Source organism: Mesoplodon bidens (assembly GCF_964165515.1).
Source record: "Mesoplodon bidens genome assembly, chromosome: 7".
In the NCBI taxonomy this organism is placed as follows: domain Eukaryota; kingdom Metazoa; phylum Chordata; class Mammalia; order Artiodactyla; family Ziphiidae; genus Mesoplodon; species Mesoplodon bidens.
In genome coordinates, this window is record NC_138164.1 from 100,907,759 (window position 1) to 100,929,413 (window position 21,655).

General features: G+C 56.2%; 1 protein-coding gene across 5 annotated transcripts in view; it reads left to right on the top strand.

Moving 5' to 3' along the window:
* CD82 (CD82 molecule) overlaps positions 1-20,978 on the top strand; it is a 52,600-nt gene extending 31,622 nt beyond the window's left edge. For all 5 annotated transcript variants that reach the window (XM_081240995.1, XM_081240999.1, XM_081240996.1 and 2 more), the window contains 7 exons: positions 994-1,066; positions 5,898-6,022; positions 6,178-6,252; positions 15,383-15,484; positions 18,790-18,996; positions 19,298-19,381; positions 19,698-20,978. In XM_081240995.1, the coding sequence (XP_081097121.1) occupies positions 994-1,066; positions 5,898-6,022; positions 6,178-6,252; positions 15,383-15,484; positions 18,790-18,996; positions 19,298-19,381; positions 19,698-19,775 (744 nt within the window). In that variant the 3' untranslated portion in view covers positions 19,776-20,978. The remainder of the gene's footprint in view (positions 1-993; positions 1,067-5,897; positions 6,023-6,177; positions 6,253-15,382; positions 15,485-18,789; positions 18,997-19,297; positions 19,382-19,697) is intronic.
* Positions 20,979-21,655: the final 677 nt, after the last annotated feature.

The following is a 21,655-nucleotide window of genomic DNA, read 5'->3' on the forward strand; positions in this document are numbered from 1 at the left end:
GGTAGTAAAGGTGGGTGGTGACATGCTGGGACCCTGAAGGTGGGTTATCCCCCAGGTAGACCCAGGCCAGGCCCCAGGGAAAGGCCAAACTTATGGGGTGATGCAAACCTCCCCACCTCCATACCCTCAAGGGAATCTGTGCTTTTGCCTAGACTGCAGGCCCTTCCCCAGCCTTGGCTGGCTTAATGGGATCTTGCTGGGCTGATCTTGGCTGGGGGAGGTGGGCTCCGGTTGTGGGTCTGCCCCCTGGTGGAGGGAAGAGAGGCAGGGAATACCTGGGCCTATGCCAGCCACCCTACCCCATCCCCACCACCATTCATTTGCTTTTCTAATCCTGACTTTACACAGTTTGGTTCATGAACTCACTCACCCGCGGGGCCCTCAGCACCTGGTGCGCCCAGGCCCACAGAGCTGCATGCACCCCAGCCCTGCCCTCAGGGAGCTCACAGTCTAGCCAGAGAGACACGTGGCAGAGTTAAACCCAGAGGGAAAGGCTATTAAAGAAGGGTCCCACGGTGGTTGCCACACAGTAGAGGCCCCTTAGTCTGTCTGGGGGTCAGGAAGCCTCCTGCGGAAGGTGGCCTTGGAGCGGAGAGATCTGGAAGACGGGTTGGGCTCTGACGGTCATGTCTCCAGAGGGTTTCCCCACCCTGGGCCTGGCTTGTTGGGGAAGCTCCCAGCCCCCAGGCTGGGGCAGGGCCAGCAGATAAGTAGGAGGGTACCCGTGGCAGGAGGCTGCACCCCCAGAGCCGGTATGCTCAGGTTGACCACACGCGGGCGTAGGGTAGGGGAGACGGGAGGCAGGAGGGCCTCCCCACTCACGGCCCTGCTGTCTGGGTTGCTGGAGTTGGCTGGACTTGAGGTGCGGGGCCTGAGGCCACCCTGACATCCCTGGGCTGGACCAGGATGTAGGCAGCTCCCCTGTGTCCCCCCGGCCAGGCTGCAGGGGTGGCTGGGAGCGGCCCCCCACTAAGTGCCCCTTTCTCCTTCCAGGTCCTGGGCGCGGTGATCCTGGGCTTCGGGGTGTGGATCCTGGCTGACAGGAGCAGTTTCATCTCTGTCCTGCGTAAGGACCCCTCTGCTCCGCCTGCCCCAGCTGCCTCTGAAAGGGGGCCGGGACAGCAGGCAGGGCTGCTCCCACGAGTACTTGAACCTCAACGCCGGTCCCTTTTCCAGCTGCCCTCAGGGCCTCGCTTAGGTCCTGCATGCTGACCATTCCGCCTTGGGCCTCGCCCAGGTCCTGCATGCTGACCGCTCTGCCTTGGGCCTCTCTGCAGGGGTTTCCAGAAGGAATTTTCTCTCCCTCCCCAAACAAAGCTGCTGTTGTCTGGAGAACACTGGGTGGGGGATGAGAGAGGCGTGTTCTCCATCCTGGCCCCTCCCTCTGCCCTGACCTGAGAAAGCCTCTTACATCCTCAGTTCTTCCATTTGCCTGCTCAGCAAACTGTGGCCAACAGCCCCTCCCCTTCCTAGTTCAGAAAAAGGGCCAGGAGTGGCAGATCGTCCAGTATGCGTGAAGCGCCTACTGTGTGCCTGGCACCAGCCAGGTGGGTCAGGCAAGTGTGCTGACGAGGAGGTGCTGGGCCCAGTGTCTATCGTTTGTGGTCATGATGGGCCAGGCATGGGGCCAAGCATTTGGCATAGACAAACTGTCTTAATCTCACAACAGCCCCGTGCAGTAGCAACTTCCTGCCTTACAAATGAAGAAATGAGGCTCAGAGAAGTAACGTCCCTTGCTCAAGTTCACCCAGCCTCTGAGTGATAGGTGTGGGACTCGAACCCCCAGAGCTTTGGTCCTAAATGCTGCACATGGTAGGGGAAGCCCCTTGTCTCACTCTTGAAGCTGGAGGAGAAGAAGCCCAATGATGATGATGAGAGGCCTTTCCGATCTACTCACGGTCACCTCCAGGAAGGCTGCCAGGCTTGCTGCACTAGGCTCTAGGGGACGTCCTGAGGAGGGAGGGAAGCACAGCAGAGCACAGAGATGCCACTCCCCTCAGCAAGTGCAGCCTTGGCTCACTTCCCCTCCCAGCAGCTGCCCTGCCCGAGGCAGCGGGTTTGGACTCAGGCCCATGACAGCTGCTTGATTTGAATGAAACGGAACCAGGCTAGGATGGGTGATGGAGGGGCCCTGGGGGCTCGGCCTCCCCTCACACATGAAGGGAAGCAAGGATGATCCACCCTCCAGCCACTTCCGATGCATCTGGGGCTGTCAGTCCTCACTTCTGCTGGGGCTGCTCCCCATTCTGGGGCTAAGGTTTAGGTTTCCAGCCCCACGCCCTCCCCACATGGGACACATCCTCCTTGGCCCTGCTCGGCCCAGGCTCCCGCTTCCTGGGCTGTGGCCCACACCCTGCGGGCACTGCATCTCGGGGCAAAGTCTCAAAGCCCAACCCGCCCACTGCTATTTCGCCCTCTGCACCCCGACTGGGGCTCCGGGGACCTCCTGCTGCTCCTCCCTGTTCAGGGCTGAGAATCTCAGGCCGGCCAAGCTTTAGAGGCCCCCTGGATGCACCCGAGTGCTTTTACAGATACCAAGGCCTAGCCCCACCCCAAGGGATCTGACTTCGGATCAGCACTGAGGTTTTTAAGAATCTTCCCAGGGGTTCCCCGGGCAGCCAGAGTTCAAAAACACCAATCTGCTAGCCCGGTCACTATACCCTTGGGTAAACTGAGGCTCGGAGAAGAGGAGAAAGACTTGCTAAGAGTCACACAGCAAGTGAGGGTCAGAACTGGGAACCCAGGGCCTGTGGTGTGCCAGGCCTGCGTGACACGGCTCTTCGCTTACCAACTGAATCCTCTCCGTGGGTCCATGGGGCTAGGCATTACTAACCCCATTTTACAATGGAGGAAATTGAAGGGAATTTGTCCAAGGGCACACACACAGCTAGAGGGTGAGGGAGCTGGGATGTGAACCAGGGGGCATGGCTCCTGAGCCCCCATCCCCTGTACCACAGGGCTCTGCAGCACGCCACGCATTCACACCGTAACAGGCGGAAGCAAGCACAGTGGTTAAGAGCACAAACCGTGGAGCCGGGCAGCCACGGTTCCCATCCTGGCTCTGCTGTCTACTAGCTGTGTGATCCTGGGCAAGTTACTCCACCCTCTGTGTCTCCTCATCTGTGAAATGGAGACAATAATAGACAATATGTCATAAGGCTATCGTGAGAAACGAGGCGAGTTAATAACAGTTTCTGGTAAATAGTAAACCCTACCTAAGTGATTGTTAAATTAGTTTATTATACCATCTGAACCTTAGAACATCTTTAAGAAGTAGGAATTAGTTTGATTTCACAGAGCCAAAAATAGAGGCCCAGAAAATGGCTTGCCCGGGGTCAGAGCCTGTTAGCAGCAAAGCTGGGATTAAGTGGCACCCTCTTCTCGTGCTCCTCAGTCACTTTCAGTTTGGGCCACTTCCTCCCCACCTCGCTGGTACCTCCGAGGCCCGATAAAACCAAGAAGATGCTGGTCTTGGTGCACAGTGGGCGGGCTACCCCACTCCTCCCTAAGTCAGGTTCCTCAGATCAGGGCCAGCCTGAGACCCAGGAGGAGGACAGGGACTGGTATTGATGAAATTTTCTGAGAAAAGAGAGACGCCACACCGCAGCTCGGCTGGCCTCCCAAGAGAAGGACCCGAGCGGGGGTCTCAGCCTCCAGCCTTGCCCCTTGGGCCCCATCTGCGGCCTCTTGCCTGCTCTGGGCCTCTGGGCCCTTACAGACAGATCAGGGTGCAGATCTACCCTCATTGGGCCACGGCAGAAATTCAGCAGGATGGTTTGGATAAAGGGCCTTTTTCAGGGCTGGCACACTGTGGATTTCCAGGCAGTGCCACTTGCCTTTTGATGGGGGGAGTATTCGCTGGGAAGGCTTGTTGGAACCCAAACCCAGGAAGTTTAAGAAAAGCACACTTTGATGGCCTTCCCCTGCTGTCGTTGATGGCTGAGAGCCAGAGCGGTGAGGGCCTGGAGTAAAAAGGAAGCCCCTCACTCAGCCCCTCGGGGCCTCTGTCCGGCTCCTGGGGGCTCCTGTGAGGAGCTGAGCGGGGGCCTCCCTGCCCTGGTGCCTGAGAGTGGAGTGGGCTGGCCAGGGCTTTTCCTGAGCTCCAGAACATTCTGTCTGTGCCCAGGAAGTGGATGGAGCTGGATCACACTCTCCTACCCACCCACACTCCAGCTTTGTCGCTATTCCTTAAGGGCCCTAACGCCCCGTCTGTGGTCGAGGTGGGGATCTCAGCCCCTCTGAGGTGCCCCCAGGGAATGGTGGTCAGTCAGCCTATTGACGGGCAACTGTGGCAGCCCTGGCTGTGCCAGAGTCATCGGGGAAGCACATTCACCGTGCAGATTCCAGACCGTCTCCTGGAAAGTCTGCCTGGCTCTGACAGACCCGGGAGTCTGCATCCCTGAGAGGTCCTCCTGATCTGCTGAGGCTCTCCAGGATGTTCTGCACCCTTCTAGAAACACCCCACACCCTGAGAGTGCCACACCAGCCTCTCTGGAGTGCCTGGGCTGTCAGGGGAGAGAGCCCGCAGCACCCTGCCTGCCGGGGGGCGCGTCCACCCTGGTCCACCTAGCGCGTCACAGCCTCAGGGTAGAGGGGACCCCACGCACCCCACACCGGGGAGCTGGAGAAGGACATGAGCTTCTCCCTGTGTGATCCATTGGGATTCTTAGGAAATGCTGGTCAAGTGCCCCAATGAAACTTCTGACCTCCACCTCCACCCCGGGGGCTCTGTCATTGCCTGTAGGCCCCTGTCTCTCCGCCTCAGGCGTGTCGCCTGTCAGACTCCTCTCTCACTCACACTGATCCATTCTTTCTCACCTTCTTTTTATTTTTCAAACACGCCGAGCTTACTCCTTCCTCGGGCCTTTGCACCTGCTGTTCCCACGGCCTGGAATGCTTTTCCTCAGATCTTCACTCTGACTTCTTCATTCTCATCTGAGCGATCATGTCACCTGCTCAGACCAGCCTTCCCCCACCACCCCGGCCCCTCCCTGCCCATGTCCTTGACCTTAGCCGGCTTCAGTAGCTTCCCGACCCTTCACACAGCCAGAAGAGACACTCCTCACCCCATCAGCTTCACGGCGTGGGGACCTCGGCAGGCTGACGGCTGTATCCCCAGCAGGCGGCACAGCGCCTGACATACAGTGGGCCCCTGGTAAATCTCTGGGGGCTGAACACATGAATGAGCGTCACGCCTGTGTCAGTACACGTGCCCGGTGCTTCAGTGCAAAGAGTGTGGCGCTGGGGGTTTGCCTGTCTCCAAATCCCAGCTCTGGCCCATGCTGGTGTGCCTCTCTGAGCCTCAGTTTTCTCATCTGTGAGATGGCTGTGCTGGTACCTACTGGGTAGAGTTCTGGCAGAGGGGAGACGGCACATGTGAAGCCCCTGAGGCCTAGGGAGTGGGCGAGGGAGGCCGGCATTTGTTCACGGACGAGGAGGAAGGCAGGCGCTCAGCATCTGTGGCCTCAGCGGAACCTGCCAGTCTGTGTCTTTCATTCAACAGTTATCCATACAGCACTTTGCTGTGCCAGACACAGTTCTGGGGGCGGGGGGTTCAGCAGGGACCAGAGTCCCTGCCTTCGTGCAGCTCACAGGCTTGTGGAGGCAGCAATGAGCAAGATAGGCCAGTAGAACGAGAGTCTTTTCAATGCTGGTAAGTGCTAAGGAGAAAAACTAAAGCGGGGACGGGTGGGAGGTGGGGATAGGATAGATGGGGGATGGGGTGCACATCTAGGGGAGGCAGCTTCCAAAGCTGGAGAAGGAACAGGCTTCCGGCGGGATGGCTGACCCCAGTGCCCTGACCCCAAGGCAGGCATTTGGTAGCAGCCCTGCCCCGGTTTTGTACTTAACAAGGGCCAGGTAGTCAGGCTGAATCGGATGCCCTTGTCCACCCGCAGAAACCTCCTCCACCTCTCTCAAGGCGGGGGCCTATGTCTTCATCGGCGTGGGGGGCTTCACCATGCTCATGGGCTTCCTGGGCTGCATTGGTGCTGTCAATGAGGTCCGCTGCCTGCTGGGGATGGTGAGTATGGTCCTCCACCACCGCCCGCCCAGCCCCCCTCATCCTGCCCAGAGGGGCCTGAGTAGAGCCCCGGCCCAGCCTGGGTGAGGGCGTCTGAGGCGCGTAGGACTTGGGGGGAGCCCCCAGCTGACTCTGTGCCTGCTCTGTGTTCCCAGTACTTTGCCTTCCTCCTCCTGATCCTCATCGCCCAGGTGACTGCTGGGGTCTTATTCTACTTCAACATGGGCAAGGTAAGCACCCCCCTCGTCCCCACCCCCCCGACCTGGGCTGGACCAGCCACGCGGGGTCGGGGGCAGGGTTGGCCTGGGGATGGGGGCTAGACAAGAGGCCTCTTAGTTGTCACAGAGAAACCCCTAGGTGGGGAATTTCCTGGCGGTGCAGTGGTTAGGACTCCGCACTTTCACGGCCAGGGGTGCGGGTTCAATCCCTGGTCAGGGAACTAGGATCCCGCAAGCCATGCATTGCAGCCGAAAAAAGAAAAACCGGAAACCCATAGGTGCCAGGTCAGCCTCCCAGGCTTCCGGCTCCCTGTGGTCACATGGCAGAACGTTAGAGGAGAGGACAGTACAGGTCGGTGGAGTCGCTGCTGGGCCCACATCTTGGCTCCATCCCACCACTTTCTAGCTGTGTGGCCGTGGGCAAGCTGCTTTCCTCTCTGTGCCTGTTTCACCTTCTGTAAACTGGAGACATTAATAAATTTAACTCTCAGGGTTTCTGTGATGATTCAGTGAGATGATCTTTATCTTAGCAAAACACTTAGCACAGTTCTCGGTACCTCATCCACAGATGAGCCCCAGGGAGGAGACTGTCAATAAAAACATTATTCCCTTGGGCTTCCCTGGTGGCGCAGTGGTTGGGAGTCCGCCTGCCAATGCAGGGGACACGGGTTCGTGCCCCGGTCTGGGAAGATCCCACATGCCGCGGAGCGGCTGGGCCCGTGAGCCATGGCCGCTGAGCCTGCGCGTCCGGAGCCTGTGCTCTGCGACGGGAGAGGCCGCAACAGTGAGAGGCCCGCGTACCGCAAAAAAACCCCAAAAAACAAAAAAAAAAACCATTATTCCCGTGTCAGAGGCAAGACAGTCAGCGTTGAGGAATAAAAAATCAGACATACTGGGGCTTCAACTCTAAGGACATTTGTTGTTGACTTAACCAGAAGTCAGGTTTGGAAGCTCAGAGGCCCTGGTTCTGGCTGCCTGTTCAGCATCCTCATTGTGGCGGCTTTCCTTCATATTGCCACTCACCTCATGGCCGCAAGATGGCTGCCACAGCACCAGGTACAACATCTATGCTGCTGTGGCCTGAAGGAAGGGAGTGGGGTAGTGCCAGCCATGGCCTCCCCTTTTATCAGAAAAGCAAGCCTCCCAACACTCTCCCCCAGTCTGGGTTATTAACACACCCCTATCTTCAAGGGAGGCTGAGAAAGTGAGTATCCAGCCTTCAGGCTCTAAAGACAGAGACATAAGAGAGAAGGGAGCTGACGATGGCTGTTGGGCCTGCCAGTCGATTGTGGCTGTCACAGTTATCATTGTGGAGCACCTACTCCGTGCACATGGTATTTTCTAGAAGCTTTATATACATTGTCTCGTCCTCCCAGCAGCTCTGCCGTGTAAGTGTCACGTTGACGGGCAGAGAAGCAGATGCCCAGAGAGATGAATAACAACGACAGCATCAGAAGTAGTGACGATAACCCCTCATCCCTAATCCCTGTTCGGCACACACCAGATCCTGGGCACAGTGTTAGCCACTTTACGTTCCTTCTTTCCCTGAGCCTCACCTCCTCATCCTACAGGTGAGGGGTGAGGGCACACAGTGGTCAGTGGCCAGGCCAGGTGAGAGCCCAAGCTCCCTGAGGCCAGTCGGAGTTCACCCATGGCTCAGCTGAGGCTGGGACCCTGCCTTCCTCCAGGGCTACAGTTCTTGTCCACTGACTGGGCTGGCAGAGCCAGCAGCCAGGTGATCTCCTACATTTTACCACTTGAAGGTCAAGTTGCCACAGATCTCTCTTGGAAGGAAGCTGAGAAAACATTACAGCAACATCAACAACTAATGCTCAATAGAATTTAGAACAAGCCTGGCACTAAACGCTTTGCATATACTGCATTTAATTATTCGTTCCTCACAGCAAGCCTTTGAGGTCATGGGTATGAATACCCTCATTTTCAGATGTGGAAGCTGAGGCACAGAGAGGTTAAGTCACTGGGCCAAAGGTCACACGGCTAGTAAGTGGCAAAGCCAGGATTTGAACCCTGGCAGCCTGGCTTCTGGGTTCATGCTGGTGAATTTTTCATTATAGTGGTTCCTACCTGAATCTGCTTTACTTATTTATAATCCACCCAGCCTGCTTCCCAGGAGAATTGGAGCTGGCTTCCAACATAGGCATAGAGCAACTAAAATCAGTATGAGAAAGATCCAAATGCACACTGAGACAGAAGAAGACCATTGTTCCTGAAGCTAGGGGACAGCATACTCACAGCAGCTGAGAGCTAACTTGAACACTGAGCTTCCCGGCAGCCAAGGCAAAAGGGGAAATAGTTTAGTAGATGAAAGGAAGTTCGCTTGGTGCCAGACAGAAAGCCAGTGTTTAGGGAAGGGAAACTACTTTTCCAGTGCAAGGACTATGGGATTAGGTCTTCATTTCCACCCTGTGGCACCTGGGGCTTCTCTGGGACCCCGTCAGTGGTACATTACAAAGAGAGTGGTTAAGAACTGGGCCCCAGTGAGTGGGTTCCTGTGACTCAGAAGCTGGTTAACATGGCAGGGGTGTCAGGCAGTCCACCTTTTCACCCCTGTGTTTCCCCATCTCACAGTAATAAAGACGGTGCCCATCTATGAGCGCCAACCATGTCCCAGGGGCTGAGCTAGTCACTTGGCACACGTTTTAGATTTGAGAGCATTTTCAAGTTTAAGAAACTGAGGCCCAGAAAAAGTGACTTTGGGCCATGGTCACACTCAGCTCAGATGCGTCAGAGCAGAGATTTCCATCTCCATCCCTCCGACCCAAGGCCATGCCTTCCTCTACTCCATGCTCCTCCCCTCGAGCTGGTATAATCTGCCTGGCTGCTGACAGGGAGCCATGCCTTAGAGGCGCCCCCTGGCCCCAGAGCAGGGCTTGTTTGGAGAATCAGCTCTCCCGACTCCAGTCCAGGCTGTGTCTGTCGTGGTACCTCACCGTCCCCTCCTGTGCTTCCCCGCAACCCCCAGGCTCCACACCTCACACCTCCCGCCCCCAGCCCCAGCTGGCCTCACCTTGGCCCACCTCCTTTTCTGGAAAGCAGGGGGAAATTTCCTGGCTTTGCTGGGGAAGTTCTGGCGCCACTCGATCGCCCGAGTTGGAATGAATGCTTTATTTTTTCTTTCCTAGCGCATTGTAAATCCCAGTGGAAGACTAAACATGCCCTGGTGGTGTTTATTCCTACAGATGAGGCCCAGCTGGGGAGGTGGGACTTGCGTGAGCCTGAAGGAAACAGGCTTTCTGGAAGGCGATGGGTCCAATCTTCCTTCTCTCTCCAGGCCTCCTGGGCAGGTGGGAGGGACTGAGCCTCTGGGCTCTCCCTGAGGTGGTCTCCAGGGCCACCATCTGTCCTTCCTCCCAGCAGCCACTGTTCCCAGGGCAGCAACAGGGGAGGCTGGGTGCCTTGGGCAAAGCACAGGCCTTCCAAGCCGTGGGTTCTGCGTCTGTCAATGGAGGAGAAGAGACCTGGCTGGCCCCCACCCCTGCCAGGGTTGCAGGGAACCCAGACTGCGAGGCTCGTAGAAAATATAGAGTGGTGGCCCAGGGCCTGGACCCCAGCACCAAACTGCCCATGCTGGAGCCCTGCTCTGACACCCTCGGCAAGTTACTCAGCCTCTCTCGGTGCCTCAGTTCCCTCCTCTGTCAAATGGCAGTAATCCTACAGGTCTGCTCTCACTTATCTGCGATTCCAAAGTCCAAAAAAACACTTTGAAAAACAAAAATACCATTTGCAACTCATTTGGTGGCAAAATGGAACCTGAACGGAAATGAGCTTGTTGATGGCCATGGTTTACCCCCTTTAGGTGCCCCTTGGGAAATATGAATGGGAGAGGTTGTCGGGGGCGGGGTGACACATAGCTCCCAGCTCTTCCTAAAATCTGAACGTTTCTCAGTGCCAGAGTCCACTGGCCCCAAAGGCCACCTGATAACGCGGTGGCAAGGATGGAGAGCATTGACAGACGGGAAGGGCATAGTGTCCGCCTGGTGCAGAGCAGATGTTTGCTGGCGGCGTTGCAAGAGTTTATTATTACTGTCACCATTACTAACCTCACTAATGCCTAGTAAGGGCCCAGTAAATGGCAGCTGTTCCTGTTGTCACCAGTATTCATATTCGTATTAACGAGGGCTGTGGGAACCAGGATTTAGGTGTGGAGTTAAGATTCCTCTGGCTGTTTCCTCATCTGATCATTATCTAGCCCCCGTTTAGTGGGAAAAGGACAGGTCTGGGATTCAGGGCCCTGTGTTCTGGTGGGGGGGGGGGGCTCTGCCGCTATTTGCTGTGTGACCTTGGACATGTTACCCAGCCTCTCTGAGCCTCAGGTGACCTCTTGGGCCATTCCCAGCTCTGCCACTCTGGGATTCTGACTTGTTCTCTCCAGGCAGTGAAGGGTGGGAGGTCCGTGAGGAAGGAGGTGAACTTGTAACTGTTTCCCAGGATGTGCTGGGAGCTGGGTTTGGTGCCCTCACGCAGGCTGCACCACTGACCTGCACGTGTGAGACGGCTGAGGCTCTGAAAGGTTATATCAGGGGCTTGTGCAGAAGGTCTGAGGGCTGAGAGCGTGGAGGGAAGGGGCTCGCAGGGTCTGGGTGGGAGCCGGGGGGTGGGGGTGGTGACCTTGGCTGGGCTGGACTGCTGTGTGCTCCCCAGAGAGGGTGGCCAGCCAGGAGAACTGTGATTCCCTCCGTCCTCCTTCCCTCTCCCACCTAAGAAGCCCAAAGTAGCCAAATAGCCATGCGCGTAAGGACTGAGCGCACACGTGGTAAAACGTGTTCCTTGAGGACAGTGCCGCTCTGTGAGACATCTGAGATGTCTGTTTCCCTGCGGTGGAAGCTTCCTGACCCACTAGCTTGGGTTTCTACTGCCATAGGGAGGCAGCTGGAGCCAGGACAGGGGGAGGTGATGGTGATCTTTCTCTTCCCTTTTGGGAAGGGGGGAAGAAGGCGTCCAGGCTGTCCTTCTGGAAAGGAATGTGGAGAGCAATGGGCGGAGACTCTCAAGCACCTGCGTGCCTGGCTCCCATAGCTGACTCAGGCCCCACCCTCAGGGCGCCTATGGGGGCAGGGCCGGGAGCACACGATGTGGTCCTCCTGCTGAAATCTGGGGTAGCTGGTTATGTAGATTGCAGCCGGACCCTCAGAAAAGACTTGGATGGTCACTAAAAGTAAACATGCCAGCCCCTCCACATTCACCAGGGCAAAGGGTCCTCATTTCTTGCCAGGATCCCAGGATGAAGCCTCAAAGCATTGGCAACACATTCTGTGGGAAACCGGGGAGGGGACAGGAAGGTGTGGGTCCCTTACATTGCATGGGGGCACCTCATTGTAAGAGGCAATTTGACACATTAGAGCATGGAGAGAGGGCTGAACACCATCCCAAAGAGCCATCAGAGGAGCCTGGAGACTTACCCTGGGGAGGAGGCGGTAAAGGGAGACGTGGTTGAGTCTCAAATATCTGAATGACGTTTGTCCTGGGAGAGAACAATTTGATTTGTTTTCTGTGGTCCCAGCTGGGACTTGGGAGGGAGAGGGAGGATAAAAACTAATGGGTAGAAGTCATTTAGGCTCAACTTAAAGTGAATTGCTTGTATCAAGAGCCTCCCCAACCTGCAATGTGCTATTTTGTGTGGTACTGAGGTCCCCATCACAGGGAGCATTTAAGCAGAGCCTGGAAAAGTATGGGGAGGATTCTTACATTTGGATGATACGTTGGACTCAAAGGTGTCTTCTATTTCTATCTCTCTGAGAAAAGTCACACTACAAGGTGACATAAAAGCACAGCATGGGGTTGGGGGGGAAGAGAGTCATGCCAGAGGATGGCAGGATCTCAGGCCAGGTGGAGATGGTGGGTGGCTTGCTATGATTAGAATCTCAGGGTTCCAGAGCTGCATATGGCAGGTTATGGTCATATCTCGTCTGCTTGCCGGCTGTCTAATCTTGGGAAGTTGTTCTCACTCCCTGAGCCTTGGTTTTCTCTTCTGGGAAGTGGGGAGGATGGTATGGGGCAAGACCAGGGCTGGCTTCCTGGGTGTGTACCCTGAGCAGCCACACAGTGTCCCACACTTAGAAGGGCCCCGTGCTTGGTTTGATGTCTTGAAATTCGTAATCACTTTGAAATAAGGAGTGCTGCATTTTCATTTTGCACTGGGTTGTAAGTTATGAGCCCATTCCTGGGCAAGACTCTTTATTACATGTGAAAGTAACCCAGATCTGGTCAGATCTGACTTCAGGCTCAGCTGGATCCAGGTTTCTGAAGGCTGCCACCAAGACTGTCCCTCTCCATCCTCAACCCTGCTCTCCTCCGTTGGCTCCCTCCTCAGGCCAGCTATCCCCAGTGGCTCTTGGGGTGGCCACCAACAGCTCAGGCCCTCATCCCACCAGATTAGCGGAAATAGAGGGCCATGTGTGTGACCTCGGGTCACATGCCCATCCCTAGACCGCTTGCTGTGGTCAGGGTGTGGAAGGCACTAAGTGGCAGCCTGGGTCTTTGCCCATGGCAGCAAGGGGGCAGGGCTTCCCAGCCCCATGGAGGGATTGAGGGGTGCTTACTGCTAAGCAAGGGAACTGCTGTTTCAAGAAGGGAGAGTAGCCGTGGGGCAGGCAGAAACCACAGAGAGGCTGCCGCAGGGATGAAGTGAGATGGTGAGTGTCTTCTCAGTCTCTCTCTCTGCTCCTTCTTGTCTCAGGAATGGCCTGGTTGCCAGGGTAACTTCCCTGGGCTCCTGACACCGCCTCTTGGGCATTGGCTTCAGCTCCAAGCTGAACCAGCCCCTGCAGCCATGGTCCCCGTGGCCCAGTTGTGTCCCTCAGCCCCATTCTGGGCTGGAGGATGGATGTGGTGTTTCCATGGAAACCACCCAGCCTCAGTGGAAACCACCCAGCTTCCATGACCTTCTCATTTCTGGGGCCTGAAACAGGGAAGTCTGTACTGCTGTGGGTATAAATAGAGCCCAGGTCGGTGGGGGAGGGTGGGTGGGAGGATGTGGGGAGATGGCTGTCTATGCACATGCCTCTGGGGACCCCCTCCTTTCCATGCCTCAGGGATCATCTGCTCACCGGGGAGTCGAGGTGGAGCAGAGACAGTGGGGGCAAAAAGACTGAGATTCTGCAGGCAGACAGCCCCTGCTGTGTGACATGGGCAAACAACTGAGCTTCTCTGGGCCCTCCTTAAAACTGCTCTGACCTGCGGCAAGGTACGGCCGTGTGGTTTCAATGCCGATAGAGCTTAATGCGTAAAAACTTGGGTTCCGGAATCAGACAAGCCTGGGTCCAAACCCCAGCTCTTCACATGTTGGCTGTGAGTCCTTGGGCAAGTTAATTAACCTCTCTGGGCCTCGTTTTCTGCATCTCCATAATGAGGGAACGAGGTCAGTACCTGGGCCATAGGTCTGCTCAGAGGATTCAAGTGAAATACTGCATTAAAAGTCCTCAGCATGGTACTGGTAATAATAAGCATTTGATCAAAGTTAGCTGCTGCTGTTGTTGTGCTAAGTTACTGACAGGCAAACTTTGCAAATCGTAGAGCTCCGTGTGAGTGATATCAAAGAAGTATTGATGCTTCGCTAAGAGTTTTATGGAAAGGGAGAGGGGCAGAGAGCAGTTCCAGAGGGTGGGGCTGCCTGGGGGTGGGGCTGGTCTCAGGGTTGGTGAAGGGAGTGGGGCCGGGAGCCAGGCCTGCAGCTCAAAGGTCGGTCTGGAGGATGTGGGTTCTGTGAGCGCTGCATTCGTGAGGAGCTGGCGGAAGCCCTGTTCACGGGCTTCTGAGCCAGGCTCTGAAAGCCCCCGCCTGGAGGCACCTGTCCCATCTCCCCAATTCCTCTTTCTCAGCAGCAGAGGACCAGGTGCGGGGCTGTCCCTTCGGTGCCCCTACCCATCTCGGGCACCTCGCCCCGGGGTTCTGCAGGGACAGCAGGTGACCATGACCAGCCTGTCCCTGCTGGGGCACCCAGGGAGGCCCCTGGGCAAAGTCGGCAGGTGGGGCTCGGCCTCTGGGCCGAGGGAAGCATGTCCGCAGCCCTTAGGCTGGTTTCGGGTTTGCCTCCCTTGCACAGCTGACTTGCTCCTGAAAAGCTGCCATGGTAAGATCCTCTATTCAGAGCCCCAGTAAGAGGCCTTGGGGGCTGAAGCCCTTTGATCCCTGCACCCCTCGCCTGCCTTCACTGTAAATGACTGTTTTCTCTGTGGGGTTAGTGAAAAGCAGGTGCTTCTCTCTTCCTCCATGGGGGGCCCTGGAGTCCCAGCACAGGCGGGATGCGAACTTTGTGGGGCCCTGGTGTGGGGCAGGTGGCGGGGTTACACATGCGTCCCTTATCCGTGCTCGCGACACACATACTCTGGCCAGGCTGGGTCAGACCCAGTCCCTGCCCCCGCAGAGCTGATGTTCCAGTGGGGGAGAGAGACCATAAATCCTGGAGACAGAGGAGCAGGTAATGACGAGACTATGAAGAAAAATATATCATGCTTCCCCTTGTAGGATAAGGAGGGTCTTGGAGGAGATAGAGAAGGGCTGACATTTTCTGGGTGGTCCAGGAAGGCCTTTCTGTGGAGGTGCCATTTGAGTAGAGCTCTAAAGAAAGTGGAAGAGTCAGCTACATTCATATTTGGGGAAACAGGATCCTAGGCGGAGGGGACAGCAAGTGCAAAGGCCCTGAGGCAGGAGTATGCCTCGCACAAAGACAGCAAGACCTGTGTAACTGAAATAGAGGGAGGACAAGCAGAGGAAATGAGGTCTGGAAAAAGCAGGGCCAAATGGTGTAGGGCCTTGTGGGCTGTTGAGAAGATGGTGTGTTACTCCGGAGCGTGGTGAGAGGCCCCTGGATGTTTTTTAGCAGTGACGTGGACAGATTCCCATCTAAAGGGTCATGTGCTGCTGAGTGCTGAGGAGGAGACGGTCAGGTGGGAGTTTTTGACCCTGACCACGCTGGGCTTAGCATGGTGACCAGGGGAGGAGGTACCCAGGAAGTACCAGGAAAGTGGAAATTGGTTGGAATGGGTGACGAAACGCTTTTGAGCTGTGAGTGTGTCCCCAGTGTTTGGGGGGAGTGGGGGAGAGGCAGCTTAAGCACATGTGACCACAGGTGGGGTGCGGGTTTCAGGGACTCTGACCTCGGTCCTCACTCTCCTCTCTGCAGCTGAAGCAGGAGATGGGCAGCATCGTGACCAAGCTCATTCAGAACTACACGGATGGTCACGAGGACAGCCTTCAGGAGGCCTGGGACTACGTGCAGGCTCAGGTGAGGGGACTTGGGAGACTGGCCTCTGTGTGTCTGTGTGTCTGTGGCTGGTCGTCTGTGGGCCTGGCTGTGCCTGACAGACAGAAGATATTAGCGGTTTGAGTGTCAGTGTGTGTCTGTTGGGGGCAGGGCTCCTGAGCAGCCCTGCTTCCTGCCAACCCCAGCAGTTCCTCACCCAGGGGCCCCAGGCCCTGGAGGCTGCTCCAGGGCCCACAGTGCTCCAGAAGTGGCCAGAAGCAGGAGTAGCCCCCGACCCTCTCCTCTCAAGCCGGACTGGGGCACGCTGGCGGCTCACCCCGGAGGTTAAGAAACTGGGTGCCATGACATTTTGCAGAATGTCATGAGCATTTTGTAACATAAAAGAGTTTGGTGGTTAGCTAAAAAAGGATAACTTGTCTGGCTAACTAGTTCTCTGGAAATTTATGTGGTTACCTGGCCAGCTGTTTGCGATCAGCTGGTTAGCAAGTTCAGAATACTTGTATTTATCATAAAGGTAAGAAAGCTTAATTTTTTAAATAATGGTTGTCAGCTAAAATGTACTGCCCCAAAGAATTCCCTTGTTTCCAGTTTACTTCTAGTTTAATTGGGAATGAAAATTAACTTTTATTGAAAACTTCCATATCTATTAAAATGATTATATGATTTGTTGATATAATAAGGTATGTTGTCAGATTTCTTACTATTGATTAGCCTTAAATTCCTCAAATAAAAATATTTGATCAAAAAAAAAAAAAAGAAACTGGGTGCCAGAGCTGAGATGCTGACGCAGGTCCGAGTGGAGGCTGCCTTGGGGAGGAGCCGTGGGAACCTTCCGGGGTGAAAGGAATGTTCTATTCAAATCTTGATCCAGGTGGTGGTTTTGCCAGTATGGGTGGAAAAGTTCGTCAAGCTGAATTTGTACACTTTGGTGTGTGTGTGACTTCCACCTCAGTTAAAGCGAAAGAGAGAGACTGGCTGACTGACTGATGGACCGACTGACTTACTGACTGACAAAATACCAGACTAACTGACTGCTTGATAGAATGACGGACTAACAGAATGACTGATGGGCTGACTGACTCACAAGCAGAGCGACTGACAGAATGACTGACAAACCGGCTGACAGAATGACTGACTGATTGTCGAAACGAATGAATGACAGACTGGTGGATGAAACAACTGACGACTGACTGACTGACTGACTGACTGGGTTCCCAGCCTGCCTCGACGATGAACCAATCAGCACACACGCAAAGCGCCCTCAGTGATGGGATCCCAGCTGCCCGCCTTTGGTGGTCCCAGATGTTGTGTGCCCTTGGCCAGGAGCCGCCCTCTCCAGGCTGCAGCCTCCCCCTCTGTCACAAGAGGGCCCTGCACACAACAATCACTTAGGACCTGCCGCTGCCTTTGGGGATACCTGTGGGACGTGAGGGGCAGGGGCAGGACAGCACGAGAAAGCCTGACACCAGGACAGCGTGGAGACTAGATGGTTCTCTGTCCCGGCAACATGGGCACGTCCATCATCTGAGCTGTGACACTTTCTGGGCTGTGTGCGTCACAGAGTTTTGGTGACACGGGGGGCCTGTGTCATCTGGAGGGCTCCAGGCGCACAGGAAGACTTTTTTCATGCCACCTTTGGTTTGATCCGCAGTGGCTGAGACCCTTTGCTAAGATTAGAGGGAGCGGGGTGTCCCAGGATGAACAAGTGTCACCCTTCAAGGAGCCTGGGGGCAGAGGCGGGTCCCTGGGGAGGTGATGAGCACCCCGTCATGGGAGGTGGTGGACTGACTTGGGGATTCCTGCAGTTCGCAGGGCCTCTAGGTGATTTGATGTCTGTCAGATGCTGCTTGGGATGGTGGTAAGAAAACAGACGGTGAGTCAGGCTCCCAGAGCTGAAATACAAAACTCAGCTACTTCCTGGCCAGGCCTTCTCTGAGCCTGTTTCCTCATGTATCAAATGGGGCTGTTGACCCATGCTCACGTGAGATGAGTTTATAAAGCCCGAGGCACTTATCATGTGGCATGTGGGTGGTGATGTTTAATCATCATGCACAACCACTGAGACACGGGGTGGGTCGGTGCAGGGGGTCCTGGTGAGCGGGGCTCTGCCTGGTGCAGTCGAAGGACCAAGGAAAGCTGCCTCATTTTGCTTGGGTATGGGAGGGCCTGTGGGTGCCCCTCAGAGGTTTGAGGTGCCAGCCTTTCTTGCTGGAGAGGAGGCAGCCAGGCACCTGCAACATAAAAAATAAATCCTAGACTAGAAACTGCCTGGAGCCGGAGAACGCCTGAGCGTGCCTGGCACGCCCTCTGCTGGCCACCGGGCTGCTGGTCAGGGACTTCCCACCTGAGATAGGAAGGAAGCAGGTGGGGAAGTGACCTCGTGCTGGGCAAGGTGGCACACAGCTCTCCCATGCTAGCCTTTCAGCCTCCCAGGGGCCCTAGCAGAGTGGCTGTCATCACCCCATTCTCCGGTGAGGAAACCGAGGCTCAGGGCAGGGCCAGAAATTGAAAGGGCCCTCCCCCGACTCTGCTCTGCCTTTCTGGCCCGGCACAGGCTTAGTCCCTGAGGTCCCAGTCCTGTCGGGAATTCAAGCCCACATGTGATCTGAAGCCTCTCGGGGTCCTCTTCATGAACCCCATGGAGCCCAGAAAGTCTTTCTTTGCCTCAGGAACTAGAGCATTTTCTCCTCTAAAAAGGCAGATGTACCGTGTCTCCCCTTTCACTCTGGCAACCAGTAAGCTCAGAGCCAAACCTCAGCTCCAGCATGTTCTCAGAGCCTAACAGTGGAACTGGCCTTACCTGGGCGATTACTGTGCTCTCCAGCCTGGGCTGGATGCCTTGCCTGCCTCGTCTCATTTAGTCCTTATAACAGACCGAGTTAGGAACCTTTGTTCCCTCCATTTTGCAGATGGGGAAGTTGAGGTCAGCACTTTGATCAGAGTTGAGTAGCTGGTAGGTGGCAGAAATGGGATTTGAACCCGGTAGCCTGACTCCAGCCCCCATACTCTTAGCCGTATGCCATCTGCCCTCCTCACGTCCCGTATACCTTGACCATCTCCTTTCAACTTGACCATCCCTCCTGCTCTGCTTTATATTTTTGCTGATTTTGTTTCCTGCTGTTTTCATAGTTTATGGTATATCCTGAGAACCCCTTTAAATTCCTTGTGGCTCACAAATGCCAAAGTGAAACCTAAACTCTAATCCTGGTGGTTTGGCTGAGACCGGGGTTTGGGGGAGCTGGAAGAGGCAGATCTGAGCTCCTGTCCAGGGAGACCCCGGTTGAGTGGGCGATGGGCTCGAACAGCCTGTCCCCTTCTCTGCGCAGGTGCAGTGCTGCGGCTGGGTCAGCTTCTACAACTGGACGGAAAACGCCGAGCTCATGAATCGCACCAATACCACCTACCCCTGTTCCTGCGAGAAAAAGAGCAAGAATGAAAGCAGCATTTTGCCGCAGATGGGCTTCTGCGAGGCCCCCGCTGGCAATAGGACCCAGAGCAGCAACGACCCCGATGACTGGCCTGTGTACAAGGAGGTGCGTGGTTGGCTGTCGGCTAGGGCTGGGCTCGGCACAGTGGCTTCAGACTCTCAGTCCCCCTGGCTCGCCTGGCCTGTTGCTCCATCGACCTTTCTTCACTGAGCTGTTCCTGCCTTTGATTCATTTGTTTGCTTGTCATGTGCACCTTCATCTATGTATTCATCAATGTATCCATTCAAGGAACACCCAGACCCCTCTCTGCCGGCCCTCCAGGCTGGGGGTGGCCCCTGCAGGTGATTCTGAGTGCGGCGTGAAGCGGCCCATCGTGGGGTGACGTGGCTGTGTTCTCCGCTTGTAGGGCTGCATGGAGAAGGTTCAGGCCTGGCTGCAGGAGAACCTGGGCATCATCCTTGGCGTGTGTGTGGGCGTCGCTGTCATCGAGGTCTGGGTCCCATCCCCTCCAACCCTCCCCATGCTGCCCTCCCAGATCGTCCCTGCTCTGCAGACGTCCGGTGCGGGGAGGGGCGGGTTGAGGCTCAGCAGCTTCTAGAGGTCCTGCGGCTAGCCTGGCCTGACCACTGCCCCTCACCGGCCCCTCTGCCGCCTGAATTACAGGCTGGTCCTGAGGCTCTAGTTGAGGGTCAGCTTCATCCAGGTCAAGTCCCGTGTGTTGACCCGGACAGCGGGATGCTGCTCTGGGGCCTCTGGGGACCCGGGCAGCCCTGCCTGACTCTGACTCTCGCCCTCTCCCTCGACAGCTCCTGGGGATGCTCCTCTCCATGTTCTTGTGCCGGCACGTCCATTCCGAAGACTACAGCAAGGTCCCCAAGTACTGAAGCGGCCGCTGTCCCCGCCTCCCTGCCTGTCCCCCAACCTCAGGGCTCCTAGGGGTCTCCCTGGCTCCCCCTCCAGGCCTGCCTCCCACCTCACTGCCAACACCCCTTGTCCGTCCTGTGCTGGCTGGAAGTGGGGGGCGTCCTGGGTCCTGGACCCCTCTCCTTTGATTTTCTGCCGCCAGCCTTAAGCCCCAGCTCTTCTGTGGCTCCTCCACTCACTGTCTGCCAGGGTTGTCTTAGCAACTCCGAGAAAACTCTCCCTGCACAGGTGGGCTGGGTTTCTACCTGCCTTGGGGGCTGTGTATATTGTACGGGAGAAAGTGTATTAAAAACTTGGGGTGGGGTGGATAAGGCACCCTGGGCTGTCAGGTGACTGCCCACTGCGTGGGTCAACTTTGTTTCCACTACGATGCTTCTGTCCTCGGTTTTCACATTTTCGTTGAGGTAACGGGAGAGGGGGGCTTTACCTGACATGAGGAGCAGCACCCCTTCCCCAGCCTGAGCCAGCCCCACCCAGGCAGCTCAGATCAGTCTGGGCCGTGCTGTGGGAACAGTGCCTAGGTGAGCTGGGCTGGAGCGGGGCTGCCTGGGCCAGAGGGTCTGGACTGGCCCTGGGCCGCTTAGGGAATCAGAGAGGTGAATCCTCTGGGTGTGGCACAGAGCTGGCCCTGCATTCTCCAGGACCCTGAGCTGTCCAGGGAAGCTAGAGGATGCTTTTTCCTGTCCCCTGTCCCCCGGGGAACGGGTGGGTAAGGCTGTGCCTTGTAGGGGAGTGGGGAGGGGCCCTGTGTACAGTTCTGTAAAACATAGATGACTGATTATTAAAGAGGATTTGTAACAATCCAGCCTGCCATGGTGGGGATGCTGCTTCCCTGGGTTGGGGAGGACCAAAGGGGAGAGGTAATGTTAACAGAGTGGCTGGGTCTGCAGGAGAGAGTTGTGGGCGCCTCACTGCTGTCTCCAGGGCCCGGGGCCCTTTTGGGGCATCTCTGGTCCCCTGTTCAAGCTGGGACCATGAGAAGAGTGATGCCTGGCTCTTGTCCATTTGCCTGGCTGCCGGCGTGGCTGGAGTTTGATTTGTGTGTTCAAACAGGTGTAGATGGTACCCCTAGGTTCCGGCCTCCGAGACCAGGGTACAGGTGCCCCTGGGCTAGCCGCGGGGGTGCATCAGTGAAGCCACAGAATAAACTCCGCCTCTTTCTAGAGCATCTGTTTTTCACAAAGGACGGAAACATTTTCATATTAAAGAAATGTGATGGAGTAAGATGTGCAGAGTTCGGGAGGTTTTTAAAGATGCAAGGTGAGACTTTAAAGAAAGCTCTTACTTGTGCACAGGGGTGAGCCCCAGCACACCCCCTGCCCAGCATCACGAAGCCCAGGGAGGGGTTCAGACACTCTGCCATCACGGCGGCTTTAGGACATAGGATGGAGGAAGTTCCCTGGGGTGGAGGGGGGCGGTGTGGTGGGTAGGGAAGGCTGGGAGAACGGCCAGTCTAGGGTGGCACTTGCTCTGCCATCTCCTCCTCTCCAACTTCTCCGGGGCCCTGGAGGCAGAGGAAGGGGCCGGCGGGGGACTTGCCTCCCTAAGGTGGGGCGAGAAGGGTGGTGGAGGTGTTTCAGCGGGACCCACCAGGTGGCGCTGCTGCCCCAGCCTTGGAGCTGGTGGAACCCAGAGTTGTTGCCAGGTCACTCCAGGTGCTTCACCAGCTCCAGGCCTGTGGGTCTCTCAGTCGGGTGGGTTGGTTAAAGTGCAGATTCCAGGGCTCAGCAGATCTGGGCTGGGGAGAAAGAAACTGCATCTTTAGCAGCCCTCCAAGGTAATTCCTGAATCAAGTTGCTTTAGTTTCTCAGGCTCTGAAAAGATGTAGCTACAGATGCTC